Source organism: Bos indicus, chromosome 5 (genome assembly GCF_029378745.1).
Source record: "Bos indicus isolate NIAB-ARS_2022 breed Sahiwal x Tharparkar chromosome 5, NIAB-ARS_B.indTharparkar_mat_pri_1.0, whole genome shotgun sequence".
NCBI lineage: Eukaryota > Metazoa > Chordata > Mammalia > Artiodactyla > Bovidae > Bos > Bos indicus.
Genome location: NC_091764.1, coordinates 39,279,456 through 39,295,781, shown reverse-complemented (window position 1 = coordinate 39,295,781; position 16,326 = coordinate 39,279,456). Strand labels below are relative to the sequence as shown.

General features: G+C 38.0%; 1 protein-coding gene across 2 annotated transcripts in view; it reads left to right on the top strand.

Annotated features, from left to right (window-relative positions):
* The window catches only part of PDZRN4 (PDZ domain containing ring finger 4), a 432,300-nt gene extending 423,498 nt beyond the window's left edge, over window positions 1–8,802 (top strand). For both annotated transcript variants that reach the window (XM_070789261.1, XM_070789263.1), the window contains 2 exons: window positions 519–635; window positions 4,496–8,802. In XM_070789261.1, the coding sequence (XP_070645362.1) occupies window positions 519–635; window positions 4,496–6,022 (1,644 nt within the window). In that variant the 3' untranslated portion in view covers window positions 6,023–8,802. The remainder of the gene's footprint in view (window positions 1–518; window positions 636–4,495) is intronic.
* The last annotated feature ends 7,524 nt before the right edge of the window (window positions 8,803–16,326 follow it).

The window sequence follows — 16,326 nt, the reverse complement described above, 5'->3', positions numbered from 1 at the left end:
CCACCTCAAAATCAAAAACAGAGTGAGAGTAGCTCGTGCGTGCGTATGTGTGTGTGTGTGTGTGTGTGTGTGTGTGTGTGTGTGTGTTGAGAGGGGCACTTTGTGTGGAGTTGCTTTGAGGTTGTTGCTAAGGAAAAAGGCCCTATTGTCTCATAGCCCTATTAGTACCACTGCAGTTCTTTAGCACGGGGACTGTTGGAGGTAATGAGCATGACAGCTGTGGATTATGCAGCATGATTTTCATACATTTTGAAAGACAGTAATGTTCTGTGCTGTGAGATCTACTCAGTTACAAGAGAAAATCTGTAGTTCTGTTTTAGGAAAAGATAAAAAGCATAAGAGCCCAATTTTTTGTTATCACCTTTTCTTCCTTCTGAGAGGTGAACTATAGGAGGCTGGTATTTTGAAGAGAATCATTATGATAAAAGGAACTAGTCAGGCATCACCATTTAAGTTTACCCTATTTTAGCATGAGTCCTCACTAACAGAATATAATGTACTAATGTATTCTTATGTAGGTGGATGAAGGCTGGCTGGAAGATGAAAGGAATGAATTATTAGAGGAGTTAAACTTGGCGATGTTGGAAGAACAGCATAATGAAGTGATGCAGCGCACTGCTGATGAGGTGGAGCAGGTAGGACCACGATCTGAACTCCATCATTGGAAATGATGCTATTCTTCCTTAAATGCATAATCTTAAATGAAATTTTTTTTTTAAAAATCAAAAAGTTTTAGTGAACATCTCTGTGATGGTAATTTCTGAAGGCAAAAGATCATCTCAAATGAAGCGGAGGAAATAAATTTTTTCTATTAAGACTATTTTTAGTTTGGGAAGCTTAGGGACCATTATGGAGGGCACAGTAGGCTTCAGGTGCTGACTCAGGTACTGTTCAATGTAATTCAGAAATTTAATAGTAAAAATATATTTTGCCTCTCAGTACACCAGCCGGAGATAAACTATATCTCATGAAGTAACCCCTCCTCCCCAAAAAGTAATTTTTTTTTTATTTTAAAATATCAATGTAGATATTTGAATATCTACTTGAGGAAGATGGTGACATGATTAAGCCACTGATCTTATTTGGATATTTGGTATCATGATTACACTGAATTACGAGTAGTTAGACGAGATTATTGACATCATTTTGCCTTAAGGTCACATATTCATTCAACAAAAAATTCTGAGCCCCTGATATACTTCAAGTACCACATTTGATCCTGAGAATACAAACAAAATGAGCAAAATTTAATGCATAACTGGTGAATAATCAAAGTGTAGTTTGTGGCAAACTGAGCCTTAGGAATCTTTTCATTTTTGTTTTCATTGTTTTTTACTAGATAAAATTAAGATCTATATAGCCTAGATTTTTTATGTCAGATTCATGTCATTCATTTCCCTGATATAATTGTATTAACACTTCTGCTCTCTATCTGCTGATGGTTTAATTATCATCCTATTCTCAACATTAATTGTTAACTCACCGTAAAAGATTATTATTTTAAAAAGTCCTGACAGTTAGGCTTAGGAATATAAAACACAAACATCCTATCACTTTACCAAACTGAATGATGAGATACGGTGACACGCTGACATCCCATAACAGAGGGGTGTGTGTGTGTGTGTGTGTGTGTGTGTGTGCATACACTAATAATTAGGTTGCAAACTACAGTTGACAGAACCATGTGTGCTCACCATGGGTACTCAGTGGCCACCTCACAAACAGTAGTTCATGCTCAAAAGCAATGCTGCTACTGTAGTGATTGCTTTTCAATATGAAGAGGACAGATTGAAATTTTTATGTATGACTTCAACACTGGCCACAAATAAAGATATTTTTTGGTGGCAGCTGCTGGTTATGAGCAAGAAAGTCCTTGCTCCAGGCTTTTTCTCTCTTAGAGACAAAATGTGACCTGATACAGATTTGACAGGAGGATGTTGGAATAAAGAAAGAAGGGAGAAATCCTTTCCAGGTGAAGTGATATGGTGTCAGATGCTGCCTACTCATCAGACGTAATACAAATGCTAGGTCTTTTTAGGTAACACAAGGTGTCCCTGAGGTTAGATTTTCACTGTGTAGAAATTTTTCTTCACCATAAGACTGAAAAATGATGAGAAATACAGAAACCTTTAAAAGTCCTTTGCCCTTATAAACAATAATACTACTTTAGAAATGTCTTGGTAGAAACATTGCCTGTCACTATGATAATTCCATAGGGAAATGATAAATTATAGAGTAGCATTATATCAGAAACCAGGAATTTTAGTTTTGAGAATAGAAAACTCTTTTTATTTTCACATGTGCTCATAAACCAGTAACGAAAGAGAAATGCAATTTAAAATTTCATATCCATATATAAAAGCTAAAATATACATCCATCTGAAAGTTTCACCTTACATGCTCTCCTTGGTCCTGTGACTGCTGTTGACACACATTTTGTGAACAAATTTGTCTATCATTTATACTCCATAAGAAAAATATCACCTTCTTGTATTTTTCAGCTTACTCTTACACAGGAGAAAATATAAGTATTGTGGTATACAAACTAAACTGTCCAATATCAGTAATACCCTCTGGGGATTTTATAGGGATTCCTTGGTGGCTCAGATGGTAAGGAATCTGCCTGCAATGGGGAGATCCGGGTTTGATCCCTGGGTTGGGAAGATTCACCGGAGAAGGAAATGGCGACACACTCCAATATTTTTGCCTGGGGGTTTTATGGTACAGTGTGCAAATGTTACCACATTTGATGTCGCTGTCACCTTATAGCAAGGAATATAGAGATTTATCAAGTTTTCTTTCTATTGTTAGTTACAATTACTTATGTATGTTCGCTCACTAAGTCGCATCAGTTATATCCTACTCTGTGCAACCCTGTGGACTGAAGCCTGCCAGGCTCCTCTGTCCATGGGATTCTCCAGACAAGAATACTGAAGTGGGTGGCCATGCCCTCCTCCAGGGGAGCTTCCTGACCCATGGATCAAAGCCACATCTCTTACATCTAGCTGCATTGGCAAGCGGCTTCTTTACCACTAGTGCCTTATGTATAACATTCTTTTTTATCAATAAGACATTTTAAATCAATCATAGTATGTTCTCAACAAATAAGGAAAAATATTTTATGGAAATATTGAGAATCCTGGAACTAGCATGATACATGGTCATGTTCTCCCTCCAATTCATTATGTTTTTTCTGCCATTACTTGATTGAAAGAAAACAACAATTATCTGACACTTTCAAACCTGTCTTACTTTTTATCACCTATCCTTTCTTTCTTTGACACTAACAGGCTTAATTATATCTAATTATATAATTTCCTGCTAAAGGGAAAAATGTATATATGTATAAAAGTGAGTAAATTTAGACATAAGGAGAAAACGATCTAGAAATTGTATTTGTAGACTTTTATAAGAGAAGTGATAGAATAAAGAGTAGCTTTACGCTATTCACGGAGAAACAACTAGATGTGCGTCTCCCTAGGGCAGTGACAGTTAACTGCTCTGCATGAAAAGCCAAAAATTGCCAGGGAGTGAAGTTCACATATATATTTACTTACATATCTGTTTTTTGACATTATGCCCTTGTCTGGCAATCAGTGCTGCTCAGATTTTAGGGGAACCATCATTTTACTTTCAGTAGAATAAAACTCACTTCTGGGGGGAATTACTGGCTAAGAGTAGAAAAATCTTTTAAAGTAACCCAATGAGTCCTAAGACATCACTGTTGCTCTTGAGCAACATGATATGGAGATGCCTTGAAGTCAAAGTACATGTATGCAAGAATATAGCACCTTGGATGTAAAGAAATCCTGTCCATGGAAGATGGCACTGGCCTCCTAGACTTCCTGCCTAAGAAGTTACATCCACCTGGGACTAAGTTTCCTTATCTATGGATGGAAGGTCTTGGGCTCCTGTACTTATTCCTGAGATGTTGTGATATTTCATTTATTATCATCAGTGTATTACTAGATCCAATGAAGTTTCTTTTGAACTTGAGAAAAGTTCATGAAGAAAAGAAATAGTAACATGTGATGTGGCTTCTGAACTCCAGATCTTCATTGCTGAAGACTGTTTTGGGATTCTTTCTTACTCATCCTTTTGTATGTTATCGCCTCAGAAACTCATAAAGTCACCTCATTTATACAACTTCACTCCAGTTTCTCAACTAAAAGAGAGCCTAAGACAAGAATCACTTATTTTAAATCACTCATTTAATTTTAATTTAATTATTTTAATGTGCCCTGTTTTATTTATCTTCAAGTGAGTAGCATAGCCATATTCAAGCAGCTTTTGCTTTCTTTTAGAGCAAAAAAAAAAAAAAAAAGACTGCCATCAGCCAATTGCCTTTATTCGTAAAACAGTTATGGATACTAAAATTAGGGTAGCTTTATAGGAGCTGAACTTTTGCCAAAAGCATTGTTTTTTCAAACAAGTTTTCAACGACTGATTTTCAAAATAATTAACTTTCTTTCTTCTCTTAATTTTATTTTCCTAGCCAAAAAAACAAGAAGAAGAAGAAGGCACAACAGATACGGCAACATCCTCATCCAATAACCATGAGAAGGACAGTGGAGTGGGGCGCACAGATGAAAGCTTACGGAATGACGAGAGCTCAGAGCAGGAGAATGCAACCGAGGATCCCAATGGCACATCTCTGAAAAGCAAAAGAGAGCTGGGGCAGAGCCAAGACACCCTGGGAAGCGTTGAACTTCAGTGCAATGAGAGTTTTGTGTCTGGTGAATACATTGACTCAGACTGTATTGGCAACCAAGATGAGGAGTGTGAAAGATTTCGGCAGCTCTTGGAGCTCAAATGCAAGATAAGGAAGCATGGGGAGTATGACCTGTATTACTCAAGCAGCACAATAGAATGCAATCAGGGAGGACGAGAGGGAGTGGAGCATGAACTACAGTTGCTTAATGAAGAACTGAGAAACATTGAACTTGAGTGCCAAACTATCATGCAGACTCACAGGCTCCAGAAAGTGACAGACCAGTATGGAGATATCTGGGCATTGCATGATGGAGGATTCCGAAGTTATAATACCAGCATAGATACCCAGAGGGGGAAACTAGATGACATCCTTGAACACCCAGAAAAGTCAGACAAAGACAGTTCGAGTGCTTACAACACAGCTGAAAGTTGCAGAAGCACTCCACTCACTGTGGACCGTTCCCCTGACAGTTCCCTTCCAAGAGTGATCAGCCTCACCAATAAGAAAAATCTGAGAAGCACAATGGCAGCCAACCAGTCCTCTTCTGGACAGAACACTAAAGAGTCAACCTGCACCAAAGCCAAAACCTCTGAACAAGGCTGTGTCATTGAAGGCAAAGAGAAGACTTCAGAAAGCAGCAAGCTTTCTGATCCAGAGAAGACCAGCAGTGAACACATCCCTTATCTCTCTCCTTACCACAGCTCCTCCTATAGATATGCAAACATCCCAGCACATGCTAGGCATTATCAAAGCTACATGCAGTTAATTCAACAGAAGTCCGCAGTCGAGTACGCGCAGAGTCAGCTCAGCTTGGTGAGCGTGTGCAAGGAGTCTCAGAAGTGCTCAGAACCCAAGATGGAATGGAAGGTGAAAATCAGGAGCGACGGGACGCGGTACATCACCAAGAGGCCCGTGCGGGACCGCATTCTAAAGGAGCGTGCCTTAAAGATCAAGGAGGAGCGGAGTGGCATGACCACGGACGATGACACCATGAGCGAGATGAAGATGGGGCGCTACTGGAGCAAAGAGGAGAGGAAACAGCACTTGGTGCGGGCCAAGGAGCAGCGGCGCCGCCGCGAGTTCATGATGCGGAGCCGGCTGGAGTGTCTCAAGGAGAGTCCGCAGAGCGGCAGTGAGGGCAAGAAGGAGGTCAACATCATTGAACTGAGTCACAAAAAGATGATGAAGAAAAGAAACAAGAAAATTTTGGACAACTGGATGACAATCCAAGAACTGATGACCCATGGGGCCAAGTCCCCTGATGGTACACAAGTTCCTAATGCCTTTTTGTCTGTCACCACAGTATGACCCAATGGATGGAATGCAGCTGATTTTCAGAGGGTGCTACCAGTTTGGGTAGAGGATGCTTGCCTCGTTCAATGTGGCATTTTTATATATATTTTGTGACTCTTTACAGTTTAAATTTTTTGTAAGCAAAAATACCTGCTAATTTTTCATTTGTTTTTCATATATCGGTACTTCTTTTTGGCTGAGATTTCTTTCTTTGACTTGTGATATATTCATACTACTCATTTATATATGAAAACAAGCAAAAGGAAAGAAAACAAAAAAACTTGCACAAAAATACTGAGGAGCCAATTAATTTCCTATTTTAATGTACCTATTATAGATCTGGATTTATTTCTGTAGTTTGCTTATTTTCAACTTTAATAACAACTCAATGCCAAAATATTTCTATGCTTGCTTCTTGACTAATACATATAAAATCAAACCTGATGGTAAATCATGTGCCACATCTTGTTTTACACATAAAAATCACCTCTTTTTAACATCCTGTTGTACATTTAACACATAAATGGCCATTATCTTTGTCTCAGTAAAGTGTAGGTGGACAATCTTCCTGTGGTATGTAGTGACACTGTTTATGTAGTTAGATAGTTGTGGTAATTGTGACGATAAAAGAGAAATAAATTATTGATTACCCCTGAGAAAAGCTATCAAAGAGTGTTCTATTTCCATTGTTCCCTGTGGTTACCAGATATAAATTAGTTATATATGTATACTCTTTAGAAGACTCCTAATTGTGAATTCTAAAATGTGTACATTTTCTATCCCATTTTTTCAATAAATTGTCCTGAAATACTTCCCATAGATCATTGTGTCCCATATTCTTACCAAGATTAAGTTATGTAGAGCATCTAAGAGTTGCTGTCTAAGCATTCAGTAATCATGAGTTCATGCTCTCCTTGACTGCTACCCATGTAAAGAAAATCCAAGAACAATTTAAGGGATGGTATGGAGACAGAGGATCAGTAAGTAGCTGAGACTGTTTGTAAGGACAGCTCAAACTGCCATAACGACATACTATAGGCTGTGTGGCTTAAATAACAGGAATTTCTCATAGTTCTTGAGGCAGGAAACTCAACATCAAGGCACCAACCAATTCAGCTCCTGATGAGGGCTCTCTTCCTGTTTTGTAAATGGCCTCCTTGCTTTGTCCTCACAAGGTAGAGAAAGAGAGGAAGCTGTTTGGTGTAACTTCTTTTAAGGACACTAATCCCATCATGAGGGTCTCGCCCTCATGACCTCATTTACCACCCAAAGGCCCCATTTTCAGCTACCATCACATTAGGACTTAGAGCTTCAGCATATGGATTTGTCAGGGGAGAGGTAGTTCAGATCACAGCACCATGAGCATTTGTTTAGTTCATCTTTTGGAAAGAGGTTCTTGGAAACTATCTTTTCAATAATTTTCAGCCTACTCAATTACAGATGCCTTGTTAAAAAGTGAGATTGTTAGATTATCTGATAGGATATTTGAGTCTAGCTTTTCATCATACACATATCAACTATATCATATATCAATCATGATGCCTTCAAAGTGAAAGACCAGACAAATGTGTGTGTGAATTTAATCAAATTTTCATTCAACCCAAGAGACTGTTGTAACATAACAGAGACACAACATCTAAACATCTTTGAAGCTACTTTCCTGTTTAAAAACCTATAATGGCTCCTTGCTATCTCTTAAATCAAACTCTGATGCCCCAGCCTTATTTTCAAAGTTCTCCACTAACTTGCCCACCTTGCCTCCTGTGCCTCCTCTTTAGGTTTTCTCTGAGTTGTTCTGGCTTCCGAGCAGCCTGCCCATTTTCACTGAAGTTATCTAATGCTATTTACCCATCTGGAGTTTCTGTGCCAAATCCTACACCTCTCTTAGAGAGTAATCACATGTACATTTTCTCTTTGGAGCCTGTTTTGATGATCTGGGTTTTCTCTGCATTTTGACATACACTATGATGCACTTGCAGTTTATGTTACCTTGAAGATTTTATCCTTCCATTATTTGGATCACATACACAGAACTTATTGTCTCCCTGTACAGATCTAAAGTTCATGGAGTCTGGCGCTTGAGTCACCTTCTTTGTAAATCTCTCATAGAATGTCATTTAAACAATAACGAATGCTAGTTGAGTTAAGTTATTTTATTCACTTATCTCACGTATTGGTCCTTTTGTTACTATTTTCCTTACTCGTCTACCCGTCTGAGTTCTTACCTTTTAAAGGGCTATTACGTAGATGGAAAGAAATAAATCTTATTTACATATAATAAAAAGCTGGTCTCAAAAATTTTAAGATAGTAATAGCAACTTAAGTCAATTGAAAATTTCATCACTGCTAACTTTAATCCAATCAATAAAACTACTCAGTGTACCTAGAGCTAAATTTTGATCAGACGGTTTTAAATAAGAATGCCTCTCTGTCTTAAAAACCCAGTTTCTTCCTGGTCTAATGACTATGGTTATTGTTTATCCTCTTGATACAACTCGGTTTAAATATTCATTGAATTCAAATTACTCCTATAGATAAATGAGTTTGGAACCAATATGTAGATATTTTCCAGAAGAAATATGTACACATCTTACAGAATGCAGTGTTTCCAAAGTTACCAGCTTAATTTTATTTTTATTAAGGCCAAGTGTGCTTGCCAATTTTTTAAAACTGTGATGTTAGTGTTTTTCATGTCTGTGTTTATACAGTTCTACAAATTGAGAAATGTCTTTTTCAAAAATCATTGAAAATCTGAGAAGTGTTACGTTTTATCTTTCTACATAACATATCTTTGTGCTAAGCATGTTTTTTTTTCTAGTAAATGAATAATAAACCTGCTGCTCAACAAAGAAAAATAATTGACTATATGTGAAATATTTTATTTTAGTTCAAAAGACGTATGTGAATGTGAAGAGGAAAAAATACTTTACTTGGGCTTACCTTTGAAATTCCATATTTTCTATTGACAGAAATTGGTGTTAGGATCCATAGGTGAATGACCTAAGGAGGGGAAATAATGTATTCTCTATGGGCGTTTCTTCACTGTGTGTCATGAAGAAGGCTATAGGAGCACACAGCATGGCTTCCTCTAACATAACCTTTCCATAACTACATATTGATTTAATCCATGCCTTGCTGCTGTGTCTAAATCTTCCATCTAAACATATTTTTATGCCTCCAATGAGCTGTTACTCTCAACTTCAAATTATTTTGTGATGGTGCCACTATTTGCTGGTCTGTCACACTTATCGCCTGAGTCTTCTGGAATTTCTGTTTTACCTCGTAAGTGACAAAGCAGTGTGAATTTTCTTTTCTAAATATGTCAGGTTGTCTTCAATACCCTTACCCAGTCATCTTTTGGTATATACTGTCTCCGTCTCCTGCCTAATTACCTCGACAAATCTGGATTTTTTCTCCCTGGACACTTTTCCCAGTCTCCCTAACTTGTGGCAGCAACACTGGGCCTCCTAAATATTACTTTCCTCACTTTGCTTGAATATCTTCAGAAATCTTTTCCTGAGTATAGGATAAAATCTGAATGCCTGAGATATTCATCAAGGACTTTATATAATTTAACCTCAACTTTTTTTTCTGTTTGATCTCACACTTCTCTCCAGAAAGAATTTCTAACTCAGACCTCAAGAAATCTGTGTCTTACAGAGTGGTGGTAGCTTAGTCACTAAGCTGTGTCCAACTTTTGCCACCCCATGGACTGTATCCTGCCAGGCTCCTCTGTCCATGGAATTTTCCAGGCAAGAACACTAGAGTGGGTTGCCGTTTCCTACTCCAGGGGACCTTCCTGACCCAGGGATCAAAGTCACATCTCTTGTGTCTCCTGCATTGGCAAGTGGATTCTTTACCAACTGTACCACTTGGGAAGATGCACCTTCATATCAATATTCTTCCAACTTTAGTTAAAATTTAATGAAATTTTATTTTTTATTGATTTGTACTCTGCTATTTAGTTCATTTCCATTATTTTTATTTGTATGAATAGTCATGGATTGGCATGATATAATTCATAGTAGCACAATAATAATTATTAAATAATTTCTATTAATTTTCAATGAATTGAATACTGCAATAGGTTCACTGACAAATTCACTTATTAAAAAATAAAGTAAAAAAAATATTCCCAGAAAATTATTTTCCACTTACCTGAAGTCTATGTTCTCTTTCCAGTTTCTCATCATTATTTTCCAAAATATAAATATTTGGAACTTTATTAAAAAGATTTAAAATCTAGGTAAAACAAACCATTTGCTTCTGTAAACATGCATGAAGCAGCTTCAGAATTTCGATGAATAATGACAACAGGAAACCACTGACAAGACAATTGACCAAATCAGTCCTTATTAATAAAAGAATATTTTGAGTTTTTTTTTTTTTTAATTCTCTTTTATTTCCATCTTCCACTCAAGTATGCTACCTTTTTCAACAGGACTGGTTTATACTGGAACAGGTTTATAAGGAGTCTCCTTGTAGAACTGAGTTAATGGTCCCATGAAGCTATTTGAGGATGTTTTGTGTTACTTCTAATGTCCCACTATGCTTCTGCTTTAGTCAGACAGGACTCCCCACAGTTTGTCTAACATGCCTCTCTTATTTTCAAGGCCACTCTGCATGTGGTGTTCTGCATGTCAAATAAACCCTCTCCTTTCTCTTTGTCAACATTTTGCCATCTCTCCAGGGGATTTTCCCTAACTCTTGCTAACAGCCTCTCATTTCTGAACACTCATAGAAGGTACTGTCTTATCACTCCCTTGGCTTTCCACCCAATAGTGTCTAATATTTTTTCCATAATGTTTCTCTTATGATTCAAGTTTGTTGCACAGTTAGTAATCATTGCCACACAGATCCTTCTGGAATTTCTTCTGTTTCACCAAAAAACAGCTGCTCAGGATTTTGAGTGCCTTGCATGTTTTACATGCCCTAGTCAACTGTTGTGTTGCAACAAGTACTGCTCCTGAGTTCACTGGCCAATTATAAATTAGGGTCCATTTATTACTCAGTATCCTACTTCCCAGCTCTGCCCTTTACTAGGTTCATATTCTTAATAAAGTTGGTTACGCTTGCTGCTGCTCATTAGAGGGAGATAATTATAGCCTTTTTCATAAATTGGGAATCAACTGAGCTAATACATATAAAGAAGCTAGATGAGTGTGGGCACAGAGTGGGCGTTCAATAGATATTAGAGCTTATTTTTATTTTCTGATGAGTTGTTGTTCAGTATTTTAGGCCTATCTGACTCTTTGAGACCCCATGAATTGCAACAGATCAGGCTCTACTGTCCTTCATTATTTCCCTGAGTTTGCTTAAACTCATGTCTACTGAGTAGGTGATGCCATCCAACCATCTCATCTTCTGTCACCCCTTTCTCCTCTTGTCCTTAATCTTCCCCCACATCAGGGTCTTTTCCAAAGAGTTGGCTCTTCATATCAGGTAGCCAGAATATTGGCTCTTCAGCTACAGCTGAAGTGCTAGATATTCAATTCTAAAATATGTTTGAATAAACAATTTAATAAACCATATACTTATTCAGCTTTACCTCTTTGATGGTGATAAGAACAGATTAGATGAGATCCAACTTCTCAACACATCTTGGAAAATCTGTGAAATACTCTGTGAAGCAAATTGTAATCAAATATTTCCAGAAACTAGCCCTACCCTGATGTTCTCATTATGGTAGGATCAGTGAGTATAGTATAGATTTCTATTTTTTTCCACTTTATTTAGCCCTACTTCATTATTGAAACAGAATGTTAATCAGAAAATCAATCAAATGGAGAACACAAAACAATAGAAATGGACAAAACAGTCAAAAGAAGGAAACATATTTGGAGCCTACAATGTTCACTGTGTTAAATACTTTACATGGATCATTAGTAAACTTCTTGACTTAGGAAGATGAAATGTGAATATGTGAAAAGTAACCTAACTTTACAGAGCAGTCAGTGTAGAGTGAGAAACACAAGAAGTTTAAGGGGAATGGAAAGTTACGGGTAATGCCACCTTTGAAAAGCCTTCCCTGGTCTCACAGCCTTGAGACTCAAGTAATGGTTCACCCTAAGGATCAGTCCAGTTCACTTCAGTTCACTCGCTCAGTCATGTCTGACTATTTGCGACCCCATGAGTCACAGAACGCCAGGCCTCCCTGTCCATCACCAACTCCCAGAGTTCACTCAGACTCACAACCATCGAGTCAGTGATGCCATCCAGCCATCTCAACCTCGGTCATCCTCTTCTCCTCCTGCCCCCAATCCCTCCCAGCATCAGAGTCTTTTCCAATGAGTCAACTCTTCACATGAGGTGGCCAAAGTACTGGAGTTTCAGCTTTAGCATCATTCCTTCCAAAGAAATCCCAGGGCTGATCTCCTTTAGAATGGACTGGTTGGATCTCCTTGCAGTCCAAGGAACTCTCAAGAGTCTTCTCCAACACCACAGTTCAAAAGCATCAATTCTTTGGCACTCAGCCTTCTTCACAGTCCAACTCTCACATCCATACATGACCACTGGAAAAACCATAGCCTTGACTAGATGGACTTTTGTTGGCAAAGTAATGTCTCTGCTTTTGAATATGCTATCTACATTGGTCATAACTTTCCTTCCAAGGAGTAAGCATCTTTTAATTTCATGGCTGCAATCACCATTGGCAGTGATTTTGGAGCCCAGAAAAATAAAGTCTGACACTGTTTCCACTGTTTCCCCATCTATTTCCCATGAAGTGATGGGACCAGATGCCATGATCTTCGTTTTCTGAATGTTGAGCTTTAAGCCAACTTTTTCACTCTCCTCTTTCACCTTCATCAAGAGGCTTTTGAGTTCCTCTTCACTTTCTGCCATAAGGGTGGAGTCATCTGCATATCTGAGGTTATTGATATTTCTCTGGCAATCTTGATTCCAGCTTGTGTTTCTTCCAGTCCAGCGTTTCTCATGATGTACTCTGCATATAAGTTAAATAAGCAGGGTGACGATATACAGCCTTGATGTACTCTTTTTCCTATTTGGAACCAGTCTGTTGTCCCATGTGCAGTTCTAACTGTTGCTTCCTGACCTGCATAAAGATTTCTCAAGAGGCAGATCAGGTGGTCTGGTATTCCCATCTCTTGAAGAATTTTCCACAGTTTATTGTGATCCACACAGTCAAAGGCTTTGGCATAGTCAATAAAGCAAAAATAGATGTTTTTCTGGAACTCTCTTGCTTTTTCCATCATCCAGCAGATGTTGGCAATTGATCTCTGGTTCCTCTGCCTTTTCTAAAACCAGCTTGAACATCAGGAAGTTCACGGTTCACATATTGCTGAAAGATGATGCTGTGAAAGTGCTGCACTCAATATGCCAGCAAATTTGGAAAACTCAGCAGTGGCCACAGGACTGGAAAAGGTCAGTTTTCATTCCAATCCCAAAGAAAGGCAATGCCAAAGAATGATCAAACTACCACACAATTGCACTCATCTCACACGCTAGTAAAGTAATGCTCAAAATTCTCCAAGCCAGGCTTCAGCAATATGTGAACCATGAACTTCCTGATGTTCAAGCTGGTTTCCATATGGTAATTTAAGTTTCCATGTTACTCTTTCCATACATTTCACCCTCTTCTCCCCTCTCCTCATGTCCGTAAGTCTATTCTCTATGTCTGTTTCTCCATTACTGCCCTGTAAATAAATTCTTCAGTACCATTTTTCTAGATTCTATACATGTGTGTTAGAATACAATATTTATCTTTCTCTTTCTGATTTACTTCATTCTGTATAGTAGGTTCTAGTTTCATCCATCTCATTAGAACTGACTCAAATGTGTTCCCTTTTATGGTTGAGTAATATTGCATTGGGGATATGTACCATAACTTCTTTATCTATTCATCTGTCAATGTACATCTAGGTTGCTTCTATGTTCTAGCTATTGTAAATAGTGCTGGAATGAACAATGGGATGCTACTGCTCCTGCTAAGTCACTTCAGTCATGTCATACTCTGTGTGACCCCATAGACAGCAGCCCACCATCCCTGGGATTCTCCAAGCAAGAACACTGGAGTGGGTTGCTATTTCCTTCTCCAATACATGGAAGTGAAAAGTGAAAGTGAAGTTGCTCAGTCATGTCGAACTCTTCACAACCCCATGGACTACAGCCTACCAGGCTCCTCCATCCATGGGATTTTCCAGGCAAGAGTACTGGAGTGGGTTGCCATTGCCTTCTCTGAAACAATGGGATACATGAGTCTTTTTCAATTTTGGTTTCCTCAGGGTATATGCTGGGTATATGCTGAATGGGATTGCTGGGTCATATGGTGGTTTTATCCCTAGCTTTTTAAGGAATCTCCATACTGTCTTCCATAGTGGCTGTATCAATTTGCATTCCCACCAACAGTGCAAGAGTGTTTCCTTTTTTTCTGCACCATCTCCAGCATTTATTGTTTGTAGACTTTTTGATGATGGCCATTCTGACTCGTGTGAGGTGATATCTCATTGTAGTTTTAATTTTCATTTCTCTAATAACGAGTGATGTTGAGCATCTTTTCATGTATTTGTTAGCCATCTGTATGTCTTCTTTGGATAAATCTCTGTTTAGGTCTTTTCCCCACTTTTTGATTGTTTTTTTCCTCTTTCTGGTATTGAGTTGTATAAGTTGCTTGTATAATTTGGAAATTTTGTCACTTATTTGTCACTTTGTAACTTATTTCATTTACTATTAGGTTCTCCCACTCTGAGGGTTGTCTTTACACCTTCCTTATAGTTTCCTTTGCTATGCAAAAGCTTTTAAGTTTAATCAGGTCCCACTTGTTTACTTTTGTTTTTATTTCCTTTACTCTAGGAGGTGGATCATAGAGGATCTTGCTTTGATTTACGTCATCAAGTGTTGTGCCTATATTTTCCTCTAAGAGTTTTATAGTTTCTGGTCTTAAATTTAGGTCTTAAATCCATTTTGAATTTATCTTTGTGTATGGTGTTAGGAAGTGTTCTAATTTCATTTTTTTACATGTAGTTGTCCAGTTTTCCCTGCACCATTTATTGAAGAGGCTGTCTTTGCCCCATTTTATATTCTTGCCTCCTTTGTCAAAAATAAGGTACCCATAGATGCATAGATTTATTTCTGGGCTTTCTATCTTGTTCCATTTGTCTATATTTCTATTTTTGTGCCAGTACCATACTGTCTTGATGATTGTAGCTTTGTAGTATAATCTGAAGTCAGGAAAATTGATTCCTCCAGCTCCATTCTTCTTTCCCAAGACTATTTTGGCTATTCGGGGTCTTTTGTGTTTCCACATGAATTGTGAACTTTTTTGTTCTTGTTCTGTTAAAAATAACATTGGTAATTTGATAGGGATTGCATTGAATCTGTTGGAGAAGGCAATGGCAACCCACTCCAGTACTCTTGCCTGGAAAATCCCATAGATGGAGGAGCCTGGTAGGCTGCACTCCATGGGATTGCCAAGAGTTGGACATGACTGAGTGACTTCACTTTCACTTTTCCTTCCATGCATTGGAGAAGGAAATAGCAACCCACTCCAGTGTTCTTGCCTGGAGAATCCCAGGGACAGAGGAGCCTAGTGAGCTGCCGTCTATGGGGTCACACAGAGTCGGACATGACTGAAGCGACTTAGCAGCAGCAGCAGCAGGAGCATTGAATCTGTAGATTGCATTTGGCTGTATAGTCATTTCCACAATATTGATTCTACCTACCTAAGAACATGGAATATCTCTCCATCTATTTATGTTATCTTTGGCTTATTAGAGTCTTATAATTTTCGGTGTACAGTTCTTTTGTCTCCTTAAGTAAGTTTATTCCTAGATTTTTTATTTTTATTTTTTTGTTTCAATGGTGAATGGGATTGATACTTTAATTTCTCTTTCTGATTTTTCATTGCTAGTATAGAGAAATGCAAGTGATTTCTGTATATTGATTTTGTGTCCTACAACTTTGCTAAATTCACTGATTAGCTCTAGTAATTTTATGATACTATCTTTAGGGTTTTTTATGTACAATATCATATCATCTGCGAACAATGAGAGCTTTACTTCTTCTTTTCTGATCTAGATTCCTTTTATTTGTTTTTCTTCTCTTATTGCTGTAACTAGCACTTCCAGAACTATGTTGAATAATGGTGGTGCAAGGGAACACCCTTGTCTTGTTCCTGGTCCTAGGGGGAATGCTTTTTGTTTTTCACCATTGAGAATAATGTTTGTTTTAGGCATATCATATATGGCCTTATATGTTGAGGTAGGTTCCTTCTATGCCCATTTATTGAAGAGTTTTAATCATAAATGGGTGCTGAATTTTGTCAAAGGCTTTTCCTGCATCTATTGAGATTGTTATATGGT